Here is a 19,414-nt window from a genome sequence, read left to right on the forward strand (position 1 = left end):
ACAGGATAATGCTTTAAAAAGTGGAAAGTTTTGTATGAACAGAAACAAAATGACAGAGTCCCCAGAGAATTGGAAAATGAATTGGTAGAAAACTGAAACCGAAAGAGAACTGTAAAAACTGAAAATGTTGGTGCAATTTGAAAGTAGCTAAATGTAGTACAATTGGTTTTGCATCATGTGTGGTGAAAATTGACACAGCACACGTGTTCCAAGACCAGATGGAACTATGTTGAGTGAAGACATTTCAAAAACCATTAATGTTTGGGCTTGGATATGTTACAATTTCTCTCTGTTTGTTTGGACATATTCTGAATTGTGAAGTGCTATTTTCATTGCGATTTTATATTTTTAATAAAAATGTATTTTATGTTTATGTTTTATTTGACGAAAATGAATTTGGATTTGGCTGAACATTTTCAAACCAAATTAGCCAAATTGCTCACAGATTTTTCAACTCAACTTCAACTCTGCTAAGTGCTCAGGTGGGAGTACCCAACAGGACACTACCTTGATAAATGTACAGGTTTCACGTAGAATTCTGCCTGCACTTTACATGACTGTGTATGCATGGATGATATAGCTCACACCAAGACAAAATAGACCATTAAAACATTGTAATCACATTCACACCCAACTCCTCCCTCCATTCTGTTCAAGTCATGCTTCCTGGAAAGTCACGTCCACTCTCATACTCACCAGCACAATATTTTGTACTCTTGCTTATCTTGTGCATCTACTGGTATTCATCACATGTCCATTTATCTTGGTTGCATGCCCATGTTTTTTGTGTGAATACTCCACCGTGTCATATTGCTCTTTAACGATCCCTAATACCTGTATTATGGAGTAAAAGTTTGGAGTATTGTGTAACTATTGTATTGCTCTGCAATGCAGGAACTCAAAAGGGTTTATCGTAACTTGTGAAATTTACTCCATTTTTGGGCCAGAAGTTTGGTTGGATAATTTGTCATTGCAATGTAAGAAAATGACCAAAAATGTTTGTGTCTTTATTCTGATTAACCATGCACCACTTCCCTGTCATCTTCCATAATGTCCACCACTTCCATAATAATTCGTTAAATATTGATATTGATTAACTGTTATGTCTTCCTGACACTCCATATTGTATGCAGTGTTCTTTACACCATGTGCTCTCGACATGGCTTCTTGTGCTTTGTTCCCGACATCATTTCACCGCTTTGTGTTCCTAACCCTGCCTCAATGTTTGTTATCCATTTCCCGCAGATCATCGCAGGATGAGTCAGGAAATGGCCACCCTTTGTATGGACATGGTGTTTGCAAGTGGCCGGGCTGCGAGGCCGTGTGCGATGAATTTGGCCAGTTCCTGAAGTAAGGCCTAAGCTCCAACACCTGGATATAAATACATGGCATAAGCAAGTACTTGTTTACTTGTTTCATTTGTGCTGTGTGCTTCATAAAAATCGAGTTTTCATAATTTGCTATGCATGAGCGCATGCATGCACACACACACACACACACACACGCACGCACGCACGCACGCACGCACGCACGCACGCACGCACGCACGCACGCACACACACACACACTGCCATCATCTTCATCTCCATCACGACCAAGCAGGGCATATAGTTCTGCAAATTAAAAAGCTTTTGCAGTATCAGTGAAGATACATCCTCAATTTTATACACACTAAATCATTTTCTCGTAAGTGCCTGCTCATTTGGTTCATTATGGAAGCGATTTTGAGGGCTGTTACATCCTATTTAATTAATGCTTTAAAATATGTGTTTCAGCTAGATCTATTACAAGAGACACTCCATATGTGAGCTTAATCTAATCAATTTAATGGTAATGACGCCCCTTTGCATGCACATAATGTGTATATCGAAATGCCAGCAGGGCAGTGATAACTCGATTCCATGCAATGCATTATGGGTTTCCTGTCAAGGTTGTCTTCTTTGAGCCGGGGTCAGTCAGGGCCTTTCCAAGCTTCTGTTAACAATTTATTTCATTATCCTCGTTTTTTACTGGCATTGATGAGCGTGATAATTGCACAACTGCAGCAGAAATGGGACATGAGAGTGGAGATGTGATCTCATTTTCTTCCATTTTCTAAGTTTTGCTGTTTAGATTTGGCTTCTGTGGTGACCGTTGTGTTTATTGGATTTACCGCATTGCCCGAATGCACTGGGTGTTGAGATTTGGTACCGTTTGGCACAAATTGCTACATTAACCTGATTCTGCCTGCCTTGTTGCTATTTATTTCCTGAAAAGTGTCCTTAACAAGAAGAGATAAATCAAGGCAGCAAATTGTGGAGTTTCTTTTTTTTTGTTTTTTTCAAATGCTTTTTTCATTTACACCCTCCTTCCCATCTCTCACCGAATGCCGTAAGACCCTATGGTGTCTCATCTTTCTGGCTATTGTCTTTATGCACAGTCATAAGTTCCTTCTACCTTTGCTCTCCCACTCTGCAGTGACGGGTCATCATTTTTACAGGCAAGTGAGAAATGCAAACATGTTTTGTGCAACAAAATAACTGATATATGACACTCTTTACTGCCTCTAATTGTGAAGTGGCCAGCTTGAGAGAATGGAATCTCTGCGAGTACTTCAACATCCCCAATTTATCCCCCCCCCCTTTCCCCACTTATTGTGGGGCTGGCTGGGGAATGGTTGTGGCCCAAGTCTTTCACGAACCGGTTGGCCAAGGCTGACGTTTGACACAAGGTGATTTGGCCAGGAGTTTTATATTATTTCTGAGTTCTGGTGATAAATCTAAACTCACCTACACTTTGTGAAGGACACTGTGGGATCTATAATGTCCATTGACTAACGCTAGCAGACGGAAGGCCTGGTTTAACATTCATTCGAGGGATGGTGCATGGTGTGATGCAACACTCTGCCTGCGAAGAACCAGTCTGATAGTTTTTGCTCTGGTCAGGTATCTAACCGAGTCACAAAAGCTCAAAGGTAAGTGCGCTCCCTCCATTCCATCCTGTCAGACCCATGTGAGAGTACAGAATGCGATTGTGACTGTGATTGTTTTTAGTAGACACAGTTTTAGCTCAATACCTGTTTGGTTATACATGATTATCATTCTTAGTGCAAGCAGACACGGGATGACTTGTGAGCGTCATTCTCCCCAGCCCCCTTGACCTCACTCACTTCTACTCTGCTGTTGGTGTTTCCCCCTTTCAATTTTGTTCCATTCCATTCTGGTCTAGCTCTTCCACGAGCCTTGACAATGTATACAAAAAAGGGTTGAAACCTTGCTGTTTGTTGTAGGCTATGACGAGCATTTCATTCTGTGGTATTTTTAGGCTGGCATCCGATGAAATGTTTACAAGTCTTTGAAGAAGGTGAAACGTTCAAAGCATTTCTCCTTGGAGAAAGTAAAAGGCATTTTGGGCGGTGTACCCGAGGTGTTTAAACCATCATAATAAATCTTAAAGGAGCTGCAAAGAGCCATAGCCATGCTAAAGCTTATTTCTTTGCTTTTCAAATAAGTTTTCAACTTCGTATTTTTAATATTCCTTGAATTCGGGTGGCACTGCGTGTTTGTTATTGGATTTTCTCCTGCCCTTTAACAGCTACCATGCATAGTGGCTCCTTCATTATTCCTGAAAAGATCAACGACCAACATCATATTGTTCCAGCTAAAAAGGCACGCAGATCTCTCATATGACATACAGGTCACCATAAAGCATGGATCATCATCATCCTGTGCCACCTGTCAATGGGCTGATTGTAGTTTTGATGGTACTTGGGGGTTGGAGAGATTTAACTGGAGTATGCTTGCCATCTTTTGACATTAAGGAGCTGCCATTCAATTTTTTTACTGAGATCACTCATGAGTGCATGCACGCGCGCACGCACGCACACACACGCACACACACGCACACACACGCACACACACACACACACACAAACACACACACACACAAACACACACACACACTCGTTTCTTCCTCCAACCTAATTCATTCATTCTCATGAGAGGTGCACATAATCTAGCTTAACAGGAGCAGGTAAAATGGTCACATGGTCCAACACCGCAGATTTAGGGTCAAGACCCACAATAGAAGAGCTCTTAAACATCACCTTTTCCTACTCCGTTAGCTTACACAGGCTTTCCGTGCTGTTTGTACTCATGTCAGGCATTGGAAACCACAGACGAACCTCATTTAGCACCGTATTGATCCATGCTTTCTCACTGGCCCTCTTGCATATCCTCGGATTAATAGAGATCGGTGATATGATGCTATGGAGATTTGTCTCTAATTATCACTTGCATTTCTGATTGTGCTGTCGGAATTCCATGGCTCTATACCCTTGAGCCGCTATTTCCGACAGGAAATGAAGGTGAAAGGTTCACAAAATCTATTTCTCTATCATTAAAACTTGTACAAGAAGGGTGCTTTGCAATCACTTAAAATATTTAACTGATGGCATTATTTGATAAAGCTTATATTTTATGAGCAATATTTCTACCTTCAGAATCTTTCTTGATAAAAGACAAGTTTGTCAATGTTAGGGTAACTCTGGTTGCATGGTGAATTTGCACAATGCACAGATCCATCGGTGACATCATAAAGCTTTGTGGCTCTTGCTTGGATCTAATTATTGTTGTGAAGACTTCCAAATTGAAAGACCATGAAGTTTGGAAACATTGACTTTGTTTTTACTGTCTCGCTGGTTACCTATGCCTGAGTGTTCATCTAAGATATAAAGCTCATTCCAACCATTCGCTGACTGACTCGCTGATATTAATGTTCGGGACCTTCCGGGTGATTTAGAAATCTGAAATTTTGCGTGCTGACAGACATCGAAGCCGATCACCGGGAAAAATCAAAGAACCCATGGAATGCGTCCATAAATGAAAATATAAATAAATGAAAAAAAAATAATACAGGTGAGTGACCCGAGACAATTGGGAATCATGGTAATTTGCGTGCTGACGGACATCGAAGCCAATACACTCAGAAAAATGACAGAACTGTCCGTAAATGAAAATAATGAAATGAAAAAAAAAAACAAATGCAGGTGAGTGACCTGAGACAATAGGTAAACACTGTTATTGCTTACAACGTGTAAGCATACCTCGCTCGTATTTCATAAAGCAAGCTTTCGCAAGGAAAAGTATATGCAGGTGAAGGGATTTCTTTTGATACTTCCCCACGTCACATCCATACAAAAACTGTGTATTCATTTATAAAAAAGAATATTAAAAACAAAAGTAAAAATAAAATTGTGTATTTTGTCATGTATTGATGAGCATTCTGGACTGGTATGATAGAGGTCTGGGATTAAAATCCTGCTGAAAGTGGCAGTATTATGGGTTTGGATTTGAAGCTTCTGGAAGAAGAACTTTTTTTTCCAAGGAATGTGCATCTTGTCCCGAGAAATCTAGTTGGCTCACCAATGACAATTGTGGGATTCGAGGAGGGGCAAACATGCCATATTTCCATGGTCAGGCTTCAGCTGGTGTCATTCCCCACTTGGAGTTGAATCTTAACTCTCACAGCTTTTATGACACATTCGTGTCCAAAGATGCATCCTGACATGGAACATCTCCACCTTACCTCTTTGGATGTTCAAGTTTCCCATCCAGCTTATCCGGAGGAGTATGGTTGACTCATTGACTAGGGTGGCTGAGGGAAATGTTATTATCACATTGTCATTTATTTTGTCACCTTGTGGTCGTGAAGCAGTCAAATGATGGAAGTGTTTTTGTCTTGTCATCAAATGTGTGTTGTTGACGCACATCATTTAAAACAATGCTATCTCCTTTTGTGTCTCCATTTTCCATCTAAAACCCTTCATGCACAACAGAAAATACTTTCTCTTCGACTCCCTCAAGCATCGTGACATCAAGATAATCTCTCGAGATTACAGCGATCGTCATTATGTGAAGAAGAGTGAGCAATTTACATGTGACGCATTTCATGGAAACAAGCTCGTCTGGTTGCTCCTTGATAAATGCGTGGCTGCTGTCTCCAATGGCCCAATGGCAATTTTTTTCTTGGACTCCAACACTACTATAAATGAGGCTTTATTGTTCTCTCAATTGGCCTACCAAGCCGCTCAGATATAAAACAACCTGCTGAAGAATATGGAAGAATCGGAAGGAAAAAAAAATTCAGACTGATCATCACATGACAATGATTACTTTAAATGTGAAGAAAACAAAATGCTCATCACCAATAATAGCTAGAGAGAACCAAACACTGACCAAACAGGCCAAGTCCTGATGGGAATGCTTGCCAGACTTGGCTTGTTGTGAGGTATGAAAGGACCAACACAAGGAAGGAACTGTTTTTATTTTTTTTTACTTAGTTATTTATTCCTATCCAACCAATATGGTGTCTCAAAGGTCGAGTGACTATCCTATTGTCCTTGCAAAGGTCAATTATAATCCACTCAAGGAGGATATGCACTGTTGTGTGGTTACGGTATTACCAGTGAACCACATGGTACATATGAAGAAGAAATTGGCAGAAAAGTATCCCACAGCCAACTGCAAACTCAGGTGCCAGGTGCATACTTCACTAGGACAAGGAGAATGAAGGAATGCATCCCAAAACCAGGACCAGGCACACCTGAGAATAACACAACCCATTAATTTGCAACTCCTGATTATCTGCATGGTAAACATCGAAAGTGGGGTTCTGTAGTTGTTTAGCTCTTCCACCTGAAGTTGGGAATGGTGATGGATTAAAAACAACTAATAGAAGGTGAAGGCTTAACAACCATATTTGCAAGTCACCTCAGGAAGCACGTCGCAATCAAGTACAAAAAAGTGTTGAGTCAACCATCCAACTCGACCTACTCCCAAGTTTGCCACCATCACAGATGTCACTATACAGTCCATTCATTTCAACCCACATGTCATCAAGAAGCGGCTGACTGCACTGGATAGAACAAAGGCTACGGGCCATGACAGCATCTCAGCTATATTGCTTTAGATCTCTGCTCCAGAGCTGGCTGCCCCTCTGGACAATCTGTTCCATCACTGCTTCCACACTGGAATTTCTTCAATTTCGCGGAGGACTGCCCAGATATGTCCTGTGCACAAGAATTGGGACAAGTATGATCCGTCCAATTACTTCCCAATTGGCATCATCGCAATTATTTATAGTGTAATGGAAATCAAAAGCATCAATAGGATTATCCAGAAAGCAAAAACTGCTTTTTGATGCAAAATTAAATTTCTGTCAAAATGATTCTCTACATCAAATCACAGCCCTAATGCAAACATTGACACGGCAGATAAATGTCAAAGGAGAGATGAGTAAACTGTCCTCGACTTCCAGGCAGCATTCCATCAAATCTTCCACCAAGGTGCCCTGGTAAAGCTGTGATCAATGGGAATCGAAGGGACAATAGTCACAACACTAAGACTAAGTTAGCTGCAGATATTCATCAGAGTAATGTCCTTGACCCAACCTTCTGTTCCTTCATCGTTGACCTTCCATCTATCCTAAGGTCAGAATGTTCACTGAGGACCTTACAGTCTACATCTCCATTTATAACACCTCTATTAATATAAAGCTACAAGTGCCTGCCTGCAGCAATGCCTTACCAGCATCCAAACTTGGGATGATGAATGGCAGTTACATTCACACCTGTGAAGTGTCCGGTAATGACTATCTCCAACAAGAGAAATCACAGGCATGTTCCCCTGATTTCCAATGGCACAAACATCCAAGGGTTTTCTATTGTTAACATTCTGGGAGTCACCATTGACCAGAAGTTCAACTGTGCCGGTCACATAAACATTTCATCTGCAAGTGCAGGACAGAGGCTGGGTACTATGTGGCAAAGTGTGACTCGCCTCTTGACCTCTCGAGACCTTTCCAGTATCTACAAGACTCAGGTCAGACTCTGGAGTGTGATCGAATGTTTTCCTGGATGAGGCCATCTGAAACAACATTTTGGAAGCTTCTCGCTTAACAGCAGAGGACAGAGCCATTCACTTAATCAGCTCACCATCTCAAATCAACATCCATTTCGTTTTCACCAGATGTCTGCAGGAGCAATGCATACTATCCACAGAAGGCATTGCAATGATTCGTCCTGTTTGCTCCAACAATCTCTTCCTGCCCCATACCCTTTACCCTGAAGAACCCTTTACCCCATACCCTTTACCACATGTGCAGCATCATACTGGGACCACCACACAGCATCTTTAAGTTCCACTTCGAAATACAAGAGCATCATGACTTAGATGTATATCGCCGCTCGTTCATTATAGCTGTATCAAAATCTGGGAATGTCCTACCAAGTGCTACCATAGCAACTGCAATGGTTTAAAGAAAAGGCCATATTTTCAGCCCAACTTGGGATTGGCACCAAATGCTGCCTATATAATCAAGGCGACCCAAAATTCCACAAGGAAATACAGAAACAGAGTTTATCATCTTTTTAAAGACTATTGATTTTCAATTTATCCAAATACAACAATTATCATCTCTCATTTCAGTGAGCGGCAGGAGGCAATATGTTGTGACCAACGGTTGATTGACAGATATGCAGAAATGTTGCAACATACAGATGTGGCAGGGTGAGATGAAACATAATACTTCTTGGATTAGACAACAGTGACAATTTTGTGCCTCTGTTTAAAAAAAATAAATGACAGATCACCATTTTTGCCAAAATGGTGAATTATTACCAAAAGACTATTCCACGCATGCATGATTATTCCATGCGTGTTGTACAATACTATGACATCAAAGCTGGAGTCTGTAACTGGCCAGACAGAAGTCTGCATTATTGAGGAGTTCCTTTGTGCCATCCGAATAATAAAGAGTCTTCCGTGTTCGAAAGTATCGTGCGTCGAGCAGGTGTTTGAAACGGAGCATGTCTCTTTTATTTCCTCTTCCTCCTCTCCGCCATTCGTGAAGATGAAACGGTGCGCCCCCATTTTCCATGAAGAAGAACCACTTGACTAGTGGAACATTATAAATGCATTCAAATTTCAAACGTGTTTAATGTACACCATCACATTAGCAGCAGGGCATAATAAAGCTCTAACATGAAAGGGCATTTGCAACCTCAGCTCAAGCCGCACATTAGGAATGGGATTAAATGATGGATGAAATGCTACCCTGAGCAGCATTTTCAGACGGTAAATCCCGAATAGGCTGATTAAACCTCGCAATCCCATTTCCTTCCGTTTTGCACTTATCTAACTCCCCCTTTCTCATAAATTGAGGAATCCGGCACGCGATGCTCTGTCGCTTACTCATAATAGTTATGGCTGCACCGAAAAGAATGGTTGGCGCAGCGTGAAGTAATCGTGTGTAATTGTATTCATAATTCTTGGTCCAGACAGGTTCCGTCTGATTTATTCGTGTTGTCCTTCCTCCGTGTCTGGCTCCGCTCGATTGCCGCTGCTGTAATGACATAATTATCTCGCAGGCGACTGCTGAGTAGGGAGGATATGCCAAGGGTGAGTGGCCAGCCGTGCTGTGGGCCAGAACAGACCGTAGTAGAGGGTGACTTCTTTTTTTTGGACGATCTATGTGTGGCAAAGAGGAGAGATAAATGCTGAAAGCGGGTGCATTTGGTGCATCTTTCAGCTTTCACCGTCTTGTTCGTCTGTTTAGGCTCGGTCAACGAGTTACCCGTTCTCCCCTTCCAGGTGCATTGCTGTTTGTTATATTAGACATCGAGCCTACATGTTTCCATGGCATAAAGGGGCCATCCTAGAGTCTAGTCACGGCGGCATGCAGGACATTAACATATAAGGCATACTTCTCGGTGAGCTTGGTGGCCTCTCGAGCCCAGTTCGCTGGTAATTTTTCCCACATTGTTCCTCTTTGATTGCTGGCACGTGTGACAAATGCATCGCTGCTCATTTCCTCCTACTAACACTCCCACGCTCGGCCACTGGGCACCAAGCTCAGGTCTGACATGGTACTGAATGCTTAAAGTGCCTGCCTTATGACCCACTGGAGTAACTCTCCCTCTTTTGCCTTCAAGGTTGTGTTGTTTTGCTGTGAACAGAATGGTAGCACATGATGGGCACCCCGATATTACAAAGGCCATGGAGCTGTGACCATAGCTTTATGGGCACTAACTTTGACCGTGCTAACAGGCAGCGCATATAGCACAGCAGGGCAGTGGGTAAGATATCGAGATCCAGTAGCCGCTATTATATTACATCTTATTTGCAAGCAAGTCTCAGAGGTAGTGAAATTGTACCAGCATGTCCACAGTAGCTTGCGCCGGAAGGCTGCATAAACAACGACAATCGGCCCTGAATTGTCACTCACTACATGAACAAACAATCTGCCCTTTCGGTAGACATGGTGAAACTGCATTCACCTGTCACTCCAAGCTGCAAGGTTCAGACTATTTGAGTGTTTTTTTTTTTGTTTTGTTTTTTTCTTTTTTACATGTGCAGCCTGTACACAGCATAAATAAATTCATGGTCTCGTCTAGACCCATCGTTTCCAAATGCCTTTTGTGTAGCTGTCATTGTGCCTATCCTGCAATTACAAAGTTTCAAGGCCTCATTCTTTGCCCAATGCCGTTTTGTCAGATGCTATCTGCATCCTTTAGCGTGGTGCGCATGCCAGGTTTCCTCTGTGCATTGGAAGCTCGCTTGATAAAGACGTTTTGCATTCGCCATCACCCTAACATAGGCTGTCAGACCATTTTTCTTTTGTATACCGCAGTTACACAGGAATACTGGGTGGGGAGAAAAATGGTGATATTTCTCATTTAAAAGAAGCAAGGTGATTGCTCAATGAATGATTTGGAGAATTTAAATTCCACCAAAAAGTGTCAGGCTGCATTAAACAAGAAATCCACTCTTTGCTTGCTTGTCCTGCCCAGAAGCAAAGTAACCTGACATGATCAATCGTCGACCATGACCATCCCGAGTTCTGAGGCTCATACGTCACCCAAGAGTTGAAAAAGCATTTTTTGGCAATATACACAAAATAATTGCCCTTTTGTGGGACGTAACACGAAGGAATGATGCGATGCGCTCAATTTTTTTTTTTTATTTCAGATAGTAACACCAAATTGATCATCTAATTCCACTTTGTATTGCCAGCACGGGGCGAGGTGAACTCTTGCCGGCAATCTGGCCAAATTCCAAATTCCTGCTCCAACCTACATGGGTGCACCTCCAGAGGTGCATTGCCAAGCCCCTGCAAGAAATCATGCTAACCTGCAGCCACGTTCTGCATACGAATGACGATGATGACGAGTATGGGTCTAAGTTGATATTCACGGATGTAAATGAGTGCAGGTACATAAACACCTTGAGGTTTGTTGTTTCGTAACACTATACATCATTGATTGCAATGTAGTAGTTATTGCTTGTCATAATGCATGTTGTGAAGTAGCTGTATTTGGGATTTTTGTGTCCGTGAGGCAAAATGATCAAAGTTTATGGTAAAAATAATTGCTATCATGACACGGCAATTACAACGATGTCTGGTGACATGTGTTCCTTCTTTGCTGTTGCTACCATGTTGTTTCATAGAAATAAATTGATTTACCTTACGTTCCAACAACCATCACTTTGTCGAGTACTTGGTGGTATGTGATGGTCATTCTTGTTTTTGTGTTGGGTTATTTGTTGCTCATGATCTAACCCCGGCATCCTCATTTCTCTCAACCTTTTTAACCCTCCCCATCTGATCCTCCTCCCCCACTCCCAACTCTTGGATCCATTCCCTTCCATCCAGGCACCTGAATAATGAGCACGCGCTGGATGACCGGAGCACAGCGCAGTGTCGCGTCCAGATGCAGGTGGTGCAACAACTGGACATCCAGGTACAGAACGCTTGAGGAAAAGAGAGACTTTCAGGAAAGAGTTGAATATTTATAATGAACCAAAAACGATGAGGTGCTTGGTGGCTGTTTCTTTAAAACTCAAGGTGAGATATTGAGGGACGACCCAGGGTACTTGACCGTGGCAGCAGGTGGGTTTGAAGCTACAAAAATCAATTGTCAGCAAGAGTTGGAACCTATACAGCAGAGACTTCCGCATGTTCTCAACACCTCGTGCTTTGAATTCCGTCTGTTGTTTTCGAATGACGTGTGCAGCTTCGAGCCGGCCGGCCGGGTAATTGGGACTGACGGGAGACTTGTCAGAGTGCCTCGCTCCACTGAGGAGGGCTTGTTTGTACCGCTCAACTCACACTCTCTTTTGTAGCAGCCTGCACTTTGTTGCTGCCATTTCGCTTCATTCTGTCATCAAAATCAAATGAACCCAGGCTTATGTATGATTCTATTTTGGCGATTTGATTTTTTTATTTTTATTTTTTCCTGAAGGAAAAGGGGGGTGGGGAAGAAGCAGGTATTTATTTTAATACAATACAGAAACCTAATAAGGGTAACGCTGTTGGATATAATATGTTTACATTATTTAGGTTGACAATTTAAGATAATAACTGCAATTCTGTAATGCCAATAAATAATATGTTGATAATTTGCAACATGAGAGTAATTTGGTAATGAAATGCACGAATCTGGAATGCACTACAAAGATGTGCCTCGGGCTTTATATAATAGGCATGGGTGCCTGTAGGGGGAGGGTTGGGGGTTATATAGCTATTACTGGACTAAATGCAAGCTTGTAGATAAATACCTACATATGATATTTATGAATCACACAAAATTGTTCTTATGTGAATTAGCTTCCTTAGCACCAAATACAATAGAACAAAGGAAGTATTTTTTAAATTTGAAGACGTAATGAAAATACTGCACTAGTCTTGGTGAAGGATAATGTAGGTCTACATCGGTGTGCAAATCTAACGAGAGCTCCTTTTTGCTCAGATGGTTGACATGCTGATCAGATTTTCGGCGATTATATACTTTTTGATTGTAAGGTTTGATCAGTAAGTCCTCAAGTCGAAAAGCAAAGTTTATTGTTTTACGAAAATGTTTTTTTTTTTTAAACTGTATAAAAGACTAATTTGTTCGGAAGGATAGCTCATGAGTTAGTGGCTTGCTTGCCTCGAAGATGTCTGGATCTCAGTTTGATTCCTTATTGGGTCGGAAAATGTTTTCACCTTAAACTCAAGAACTGGTGCAGGGCCAAAAGTGGGTGCTGCATCTCACAGCACACCATCATTTCGATGTCGACTTAAAGCCAGCCGTCCTGTTTTCTACATTTACGCCATCGCTGTTTGAAAAACAACCCTAACCTCTCCGAAAACCTCACCCTAATCCACATCATCTTTGAATAATGTTAGATTGACAAGTGCGTGCTGGTATCTTGGCAAATCTTTCCGCTTTGAGTGTGCTACGCATTTAGTAGTCTCCATAGTAGGTGGACATGCTGGGTGTGGATATGGCACGGGCGTTTTGGGCCAAATGCCCTTCACCCGCATCTTAATTACTTACCTTGTGCGTATTTAATTATGCTGCCGTGATAAGTCACACTGGTAGAATTTTTTGAGGTAATGGACTTGCTGATCAACCCTCATCTAATTAACAACTGCTGGAGCTGTTTGCCTTTGCCACACCACCCCAACTTGTGCTCATGGTTCACTTAACCATCAGAATACAGCGTTCTTTTGTTTCCAGAAGAAAAGGCTGTTATAATACTATTAATTATCGAAAATAATGTTTTATTTCAAATGCTCACCTCATCCCCCCCCCCTTCACTCACCCAAACTCTCTCGTCCCCCCCCCCCATTGCAAATCATTGAAGGCCTACTTGCCATTATAAGGTGATTTTTTGTATCGTCATTTTGTGGATGCAATTTCACAAACTTAACTCTGTTTAAACGGATCAATATGTCCACAAACACTGTGCAATCAATTCATTAAACCAACGAGAATGATGAACATCAAATCGCACATTGTCCGTTCCGTCAGGGAGATTGAGCCCTTTTTGTGACGTTTTCACGTCCCACCTGCAGATTCATATTTGCAATCTATCCTATAAAAACAAGTTGCCTTTTAGACAAGGCTAATTAACATGGTCATTTCAACTAGTTTGGAGAAATCTTGCCAGGTGAGTCAGTTCTTTGAAAGGGGCATTTGTGTTGAGATATGCGATCTAATAAGCGAGACCATGTTAGGTACGGACTATGTGTCTTGCAAATCAGAAGCATGCACAGCAATTCTGCTCTGGCCTTTAAACCCCACATCAGGACTTTAACGCAAATCAAAAGGAAGTCTACTTTGAATGTGTTGTTTCTGCCATGTCCATTTCGACATGGCCTGCAGACATCCACGGCCTGGTACCACCGTGGGTGCGCTCCTTACTTCAACACTGTGAATGGTGCTCAATATAGTGGGTTGCACTTTTGACCAGTTCATGTTCACAATGCAATATCAAATTATAAATTACAAATGCTTCCAGTCATTGCAGTGAGTTACCAATCATGACACAAAATTGCACCTGTATCCAACTCGGTAGGAAATCAATATGGTCGTCCAACATCGTAGATTCACCAGTTCAAAGTGAAACAAATTGTTGAATCAAAAAATTGGAGTAAAACGAATTAAATCTTTTTCACTGTTGTATGATGGCTTGTTAAAGTTTCTAAAAAAAGAAATCCATGGTTGTCGGCCCATGCTTGCATGCCTGTGGTTGTTAATGTGTACTTTTTCATACTGCTGGGCATTGACCTGTTTTTCCCCCACTCCTGTGATTATTCATTTATGTTTCCTTATTACAGTTTGTTGATGATGTTTCACTCAAACCATTTTTTTGTTGCCCTCTCTTTGTTTCACATCTGTTTCCATTGTCGTTTGTCTCCGCCCCCCTGCACTGCCTCTTGCCCCCCTCCACCTCCCCACACCTAGGGTAATTCACCCATATTTTCTCATACCAATGGTTGTGAACATATGCATCTCCAGATGTGTAACTTTTCGTCCATTTGCCTTGCACTTAGCTTTGTTACCCTGTGTTAGTCCATGAGCCAGAACAGATATTGGTACCACCTGGGGTGGCAAATTCTCACTGTGTTTTCTTGAAAGGCATATACCCATAGATGAAAAAAAAATTTGAAGCCAAGCTTGGAACGGTAGCTTAGTGCTAGTAGTCGCCTCTTAATATAAAGATGGGAGGACCGGGCCCAACTGGGACCCGAAATTATGGGGTAGAGGAAATATAAATTGTGATATATGTTTAACTAATGGCCCGATTGCTACAAATGATCACTCAAGTTGTTGCAAATTTTATGTTCTACATAACTATATCTATTATTTGCCAATATGCTAATTAAGTAGGTCACCAGAGGTCAAAAGGTCATGAAATTTGACCCCTGCTTAAAATCTGGCCATCCGTCCAAAAAACACCACCGTTACCCTACCAATGGGAATTTATCAGCCAAAATGGACTCAAATGGAAGTTAATAAGTGTCCAAGTCCATTTTATGCCTAAAAGTGTTGAATTTATTTATATCGGAGCCCATGGTACATAACAGAATTTGACACATCTTTGAAAACAGCCATTTTTAGCCCAAAATACGCAAAAATGGAAGATGCCAATTTGTTGGTGTTCATATAAAATCTTTCACCGACAAATGTCAAATATCATGTGAAAATGTGCTCTGATTTATGTGTTCTGCTTGGTAGCTAGGAGTTCCTCTTTCAGCCTCTGGTTTTATTGCACCAGCTGGGACATGGAAAGGTTGTCAGGATAGACCAGCAATTTGCCCTGCTCATCTGGTATCACATGTATACTCTCCCCAAACTCCCCCTTGATCTTTCTGTGGATGTGCTTTTTAGTGGATACTTTCACCTCACCTTGGACTACACCAGATTCTACGAACAAATCAAGCAGGAATTTGCATAACTCGGTCATTCTTATCACTTGAGGCTTCTCAAATATAACATCCCTAATGAACCTGAACAGTCCACTGAAACAATGTACTTCAGTCTTAGCATACTCCTCGTCTGGGTCTGGGCGGAATGTCACCGGATCACCACTAGTTTCAGAGTTATTCTTGGAGCTAGTCTGTTTGGTATACCTATGATAGCAAGACCGGTGGTAGTGGCCCTCAGCTGCAACTAGATCTCGGGATGTAATCGCCATCATTCTTGGATCACTTTGGTCTACTGCTGCCTTCCTAACCGTCTGATCAGAACATCGATCGACGCATTGGACCAAGAGCTCTCTTGTTTTGCTGTTCGTGAGATACTTGGTGCTTTTCCTGCAGAAGATGCAGACTGGTTCATACACGCATGATGATGACGAGGTTAGACCTGCTGATGACTTTCTCCGGTTCAGTTCTTTCCGTCCCTGCTTATCCAGATTCTCTGCAGATGCCGCTTTTTCAATAGCATCCAGGTCACGTTTCTTAACGAATTGATTCCTGCATCCCCTGTGATAGAGGACTTGTGGGATCTCATCATCTTTAGCCGTAGCAGCTATCCTAAGAATCGCTGCATGCTTCCGGATCTCAGCTGCTTTCTGAAGCCATTCCCATGATGCACGATCTTGGGGTGAATTCAGCTCGAGGTCTGTGTCCTCGCACTCGAAGATGCAGGAGGAATGGGTCAACTTGCGTGGCAGTAAGGGTTGGTCGAGATTTCCAGTGCCCTCCATCATTGCTTGAAAGTGAAGAACATTATTGATTACTAATGGACTCTGGGATGTGGTTACGAAGCCATGTGGTTCTCATAATGAAATAGGCCTACTTCATTACCAAGAATACCGATATAAAGCTCCCCGCAGCAGTGCTAGTGTTCCCTTTGTTAGGAATCATTCAAGTGTGACCAGTGAGGCATGACCAAAATAAAATATACATGAAAATTGAAAAATAATAAATATTAAATATTAGCTAAATTAAAGTTAATATACTGGAAAATTAGTTTTGAAGACCGCACATCTGCCCAATAATTCATACATGCAGGTTTTATTCACATGTTCTGCAAAAAAAATTGCTTTATGAAAATTTATACTTATTTGGGCCCATTTTTTCAGTCAACTTCAACACCCCATGGACACAAAAAAATTCTTCTATTGGCAAGATGAATATATCTATACCTCCCATGTGCTCCAGGCATCATCTGAGGCTATTGGCAACTAAATTATATGGCTTCGTTATTTAACTATACCTTCTCAAAAACATGACATTCTTGCATTTTCCTTGTATTAACTGCAAAATATGCCATTTTAACCTCCAAATTTTCAACCTAGGGATGGACATGGAAAAATTTCAACCAATTTTACTCAAACTTCGCCAGTATACTGCTTAATATATTGTAAAACCTCAGTGCTATCAGTGTTTGTAATCTGCTTAGTCTATCATCTGCGAAATGCTGCAAATACCCCTATAGAAATTCTATTACTCGCGTTTTTGCTATTGCTAACCCTAACAGCGCAGTTCTAGGGTTTTGGCATTCTTGGTATGTTATATCTAGGAACATACAATGTACATGGATAATGGTAAGAACAACATTTTTGGCAGTAACCATTATATATGAGGCCTATGTGAATTTGGCTAAGATTTCTGAGAAATATTTTGTTGAATTAACCTACTTTTGAACAGTTTTAGTGACTAAAAATCTTGCATAGCTTACCTTTTAGGCAGATTCATTGTTAATACTATTCACTGAACATGGTTAGTGGAAACAATTGAGAGATTGTGCCAGAGCAAACAACTAGAACGTTTCAAATCAATTGTAATGTGTCATGTCAATTTCATGAACTTTGTGTCCTTCAATAACAAAGGATTGGTGGTCAGAAACAATACAGAAGTGCCAATTAGTTAATGAATTGGCTAACAGATGGCACTTCAGGTGTCCCTGTTGGAAAAAAAAAAGTCCAAAGAAAGAGAAGAAGGGCTGTTTGACCTTCAAATGACTTCTACTGACCTTGTAAGCAGACCAGAATGTTACATTGAAAGAAATATTGCATAGCCTTTACTAGTATAAAATTGAATTCCTGAAAAAAAAATGTTAATGAAATATGAGCATATTGACATTCATTTTTGAAGTTTTTTTTGGCTAAAAATGGCCGTTTTCAAAGATGTGTCAAATTCTGTTTTGTACCATGGCTCAGATACAAATAAATTCTACACTTTTAGGCATAAAATGGACTTGGACATTTATTAACTTCCATTTGAGTCCATTCTGGCTGAGAAATTCCCATTGGTAGGGTGATGGTGGTGTTTTTTGGATGGATGGCCAGATTTTAAGCAGGGGTCAAATGTCATGACCTTTTGACCTCTGGTGACCTACTTAATTAGCATATTGGCATATAATAGATATAGATGTGTCGAACATAAAATTTGCAACATTTTGAGTGGTCATTTGTAGCAATCGGGTCATTAGTTTAAAAAATATCACAATTTATATTTCCCATACCCCATAATTTCAGGTCCTGGGTCGGGCCCAGTCCTCCATATTTCAGAGGTGATTACGAGCACTAAACTACTGTTCCAAGCTTGGCTTCAAAGTTTGTTTTTTTTTCATCTATGGGTAGATACCTTTCAAGAAAACACACAGAGATTTTTCCACCCCGGGTGGTACCAATCCATGAAATTCTGAGGTCTGGCTCATGGATTAGTGATTTCTCCACACTCAGAGCCGTTGATTGATTCTTCTTTCTCTAAATTATAGTTGTGGACTTGTCACCAACCACACCTATGCATGCACACACAGACTTACACACACAGATACACACACACACACACAATGATGTACACACTGACATAAACACACTGACACACACATACACATGCAACATAAAAATCGACCAAAAATACAACAATTCAGCAGCTACAAAACGAGAAAATGAAGCAGCAAAAAATACCTTGGGGTAAAAGGTCACCAAATATGTCACAACAAATGCACGAAACGATTACCAAAGAATACCTGGATCGAACGAGGTGGATCCTGAAAACATAACTCTTCCCCTCGAAGCAAAATCAAAGCCATAAACCAACTCACATTACCAGTGTTCCAATACAGTTGCAGAATAATATTGTTGCGGTTCTGGGAACCGCATGCATCCAACAGATAGTGGTCCCAAGACAGTTATTCCATTAATATACGTGTAGATAGTCCCTTCCCTTTTGTCTAGCGGGACAACAGGGGCATGCATTGCGATGATCTCATAACTAGGTTTGCTTACATAATTTCTTCTTCATTTCATTTCTACTCTTCTTTTCTGATTATTCCTGAGGTAAATCTGAGCCACGTGAGCCCTGCGCTGTGAGATGGGTCCTCAGCAAAGGCCAAGCAGGCACTACACCCAACCCGTACAACCCTCCATACAAAACACAGCCTGCCAAACGCACTCACAGCGGTAATTTTCACCCGATGGTGTTTTCCGCAACACAGGAAACACACCCAGCATGACGCCCACACTGCACAGAACGCGTACCGAGGCCGATAATAGAAAGGCAACCCCACACCACGTTGTGCAGGATGTGAGTGTGCAAGGCGCAAGCGGCGCATTCTTTTCAACCCATTTCTAGACTAATTATATCGATCAGG

The 19,414-nt window shown here is 41.4% G+C and overlaps 1 protein-coding gene across 13 annotated transcripts in view; it reads left to right on the forward strand.

Moving 5' to 3' along the window:
- Window positions 1-19,414, forward strand: part of LOC147014431 (forkhead box protein P2-like) — a 715,070-nt gene that overhangs the window by 575,721 nt on the left and 119,935 nt on the right. For all 13 annotated transcript variants that reach the window (XM_085852376.1, XM_085852371.1, XM_085852374.1 and 10 more), the window contains 2 exons: window positions 1,246-1,350; window positions 11,692-11,779. In XM_085852376.1, the coding sequence (XP_085708502.1) occupies window positions 1,246-1,350; window positions 11,692-11,779 (193 nt within the window). The remainder of the gene's footprint in view (window positions 1-1,245; window positions 1,351-11,691; window positions 11,780-19,414) is intronic.

This window comes from Eptatretus burgeri, chromosome 13 (genome assembly GCF_056783735.1).
Source record: "Eptatretus burgeri isolate ZD-2024b chromosome 13, Ebu_testis_v1, whole genome shotgun sequence".
Lineage (NCBI taxonomy): Eukaryota > Metazoa > Chordata > Myxini > Myxiniformes > Myxinidae > Eptatretus > Eptatretus burgeri.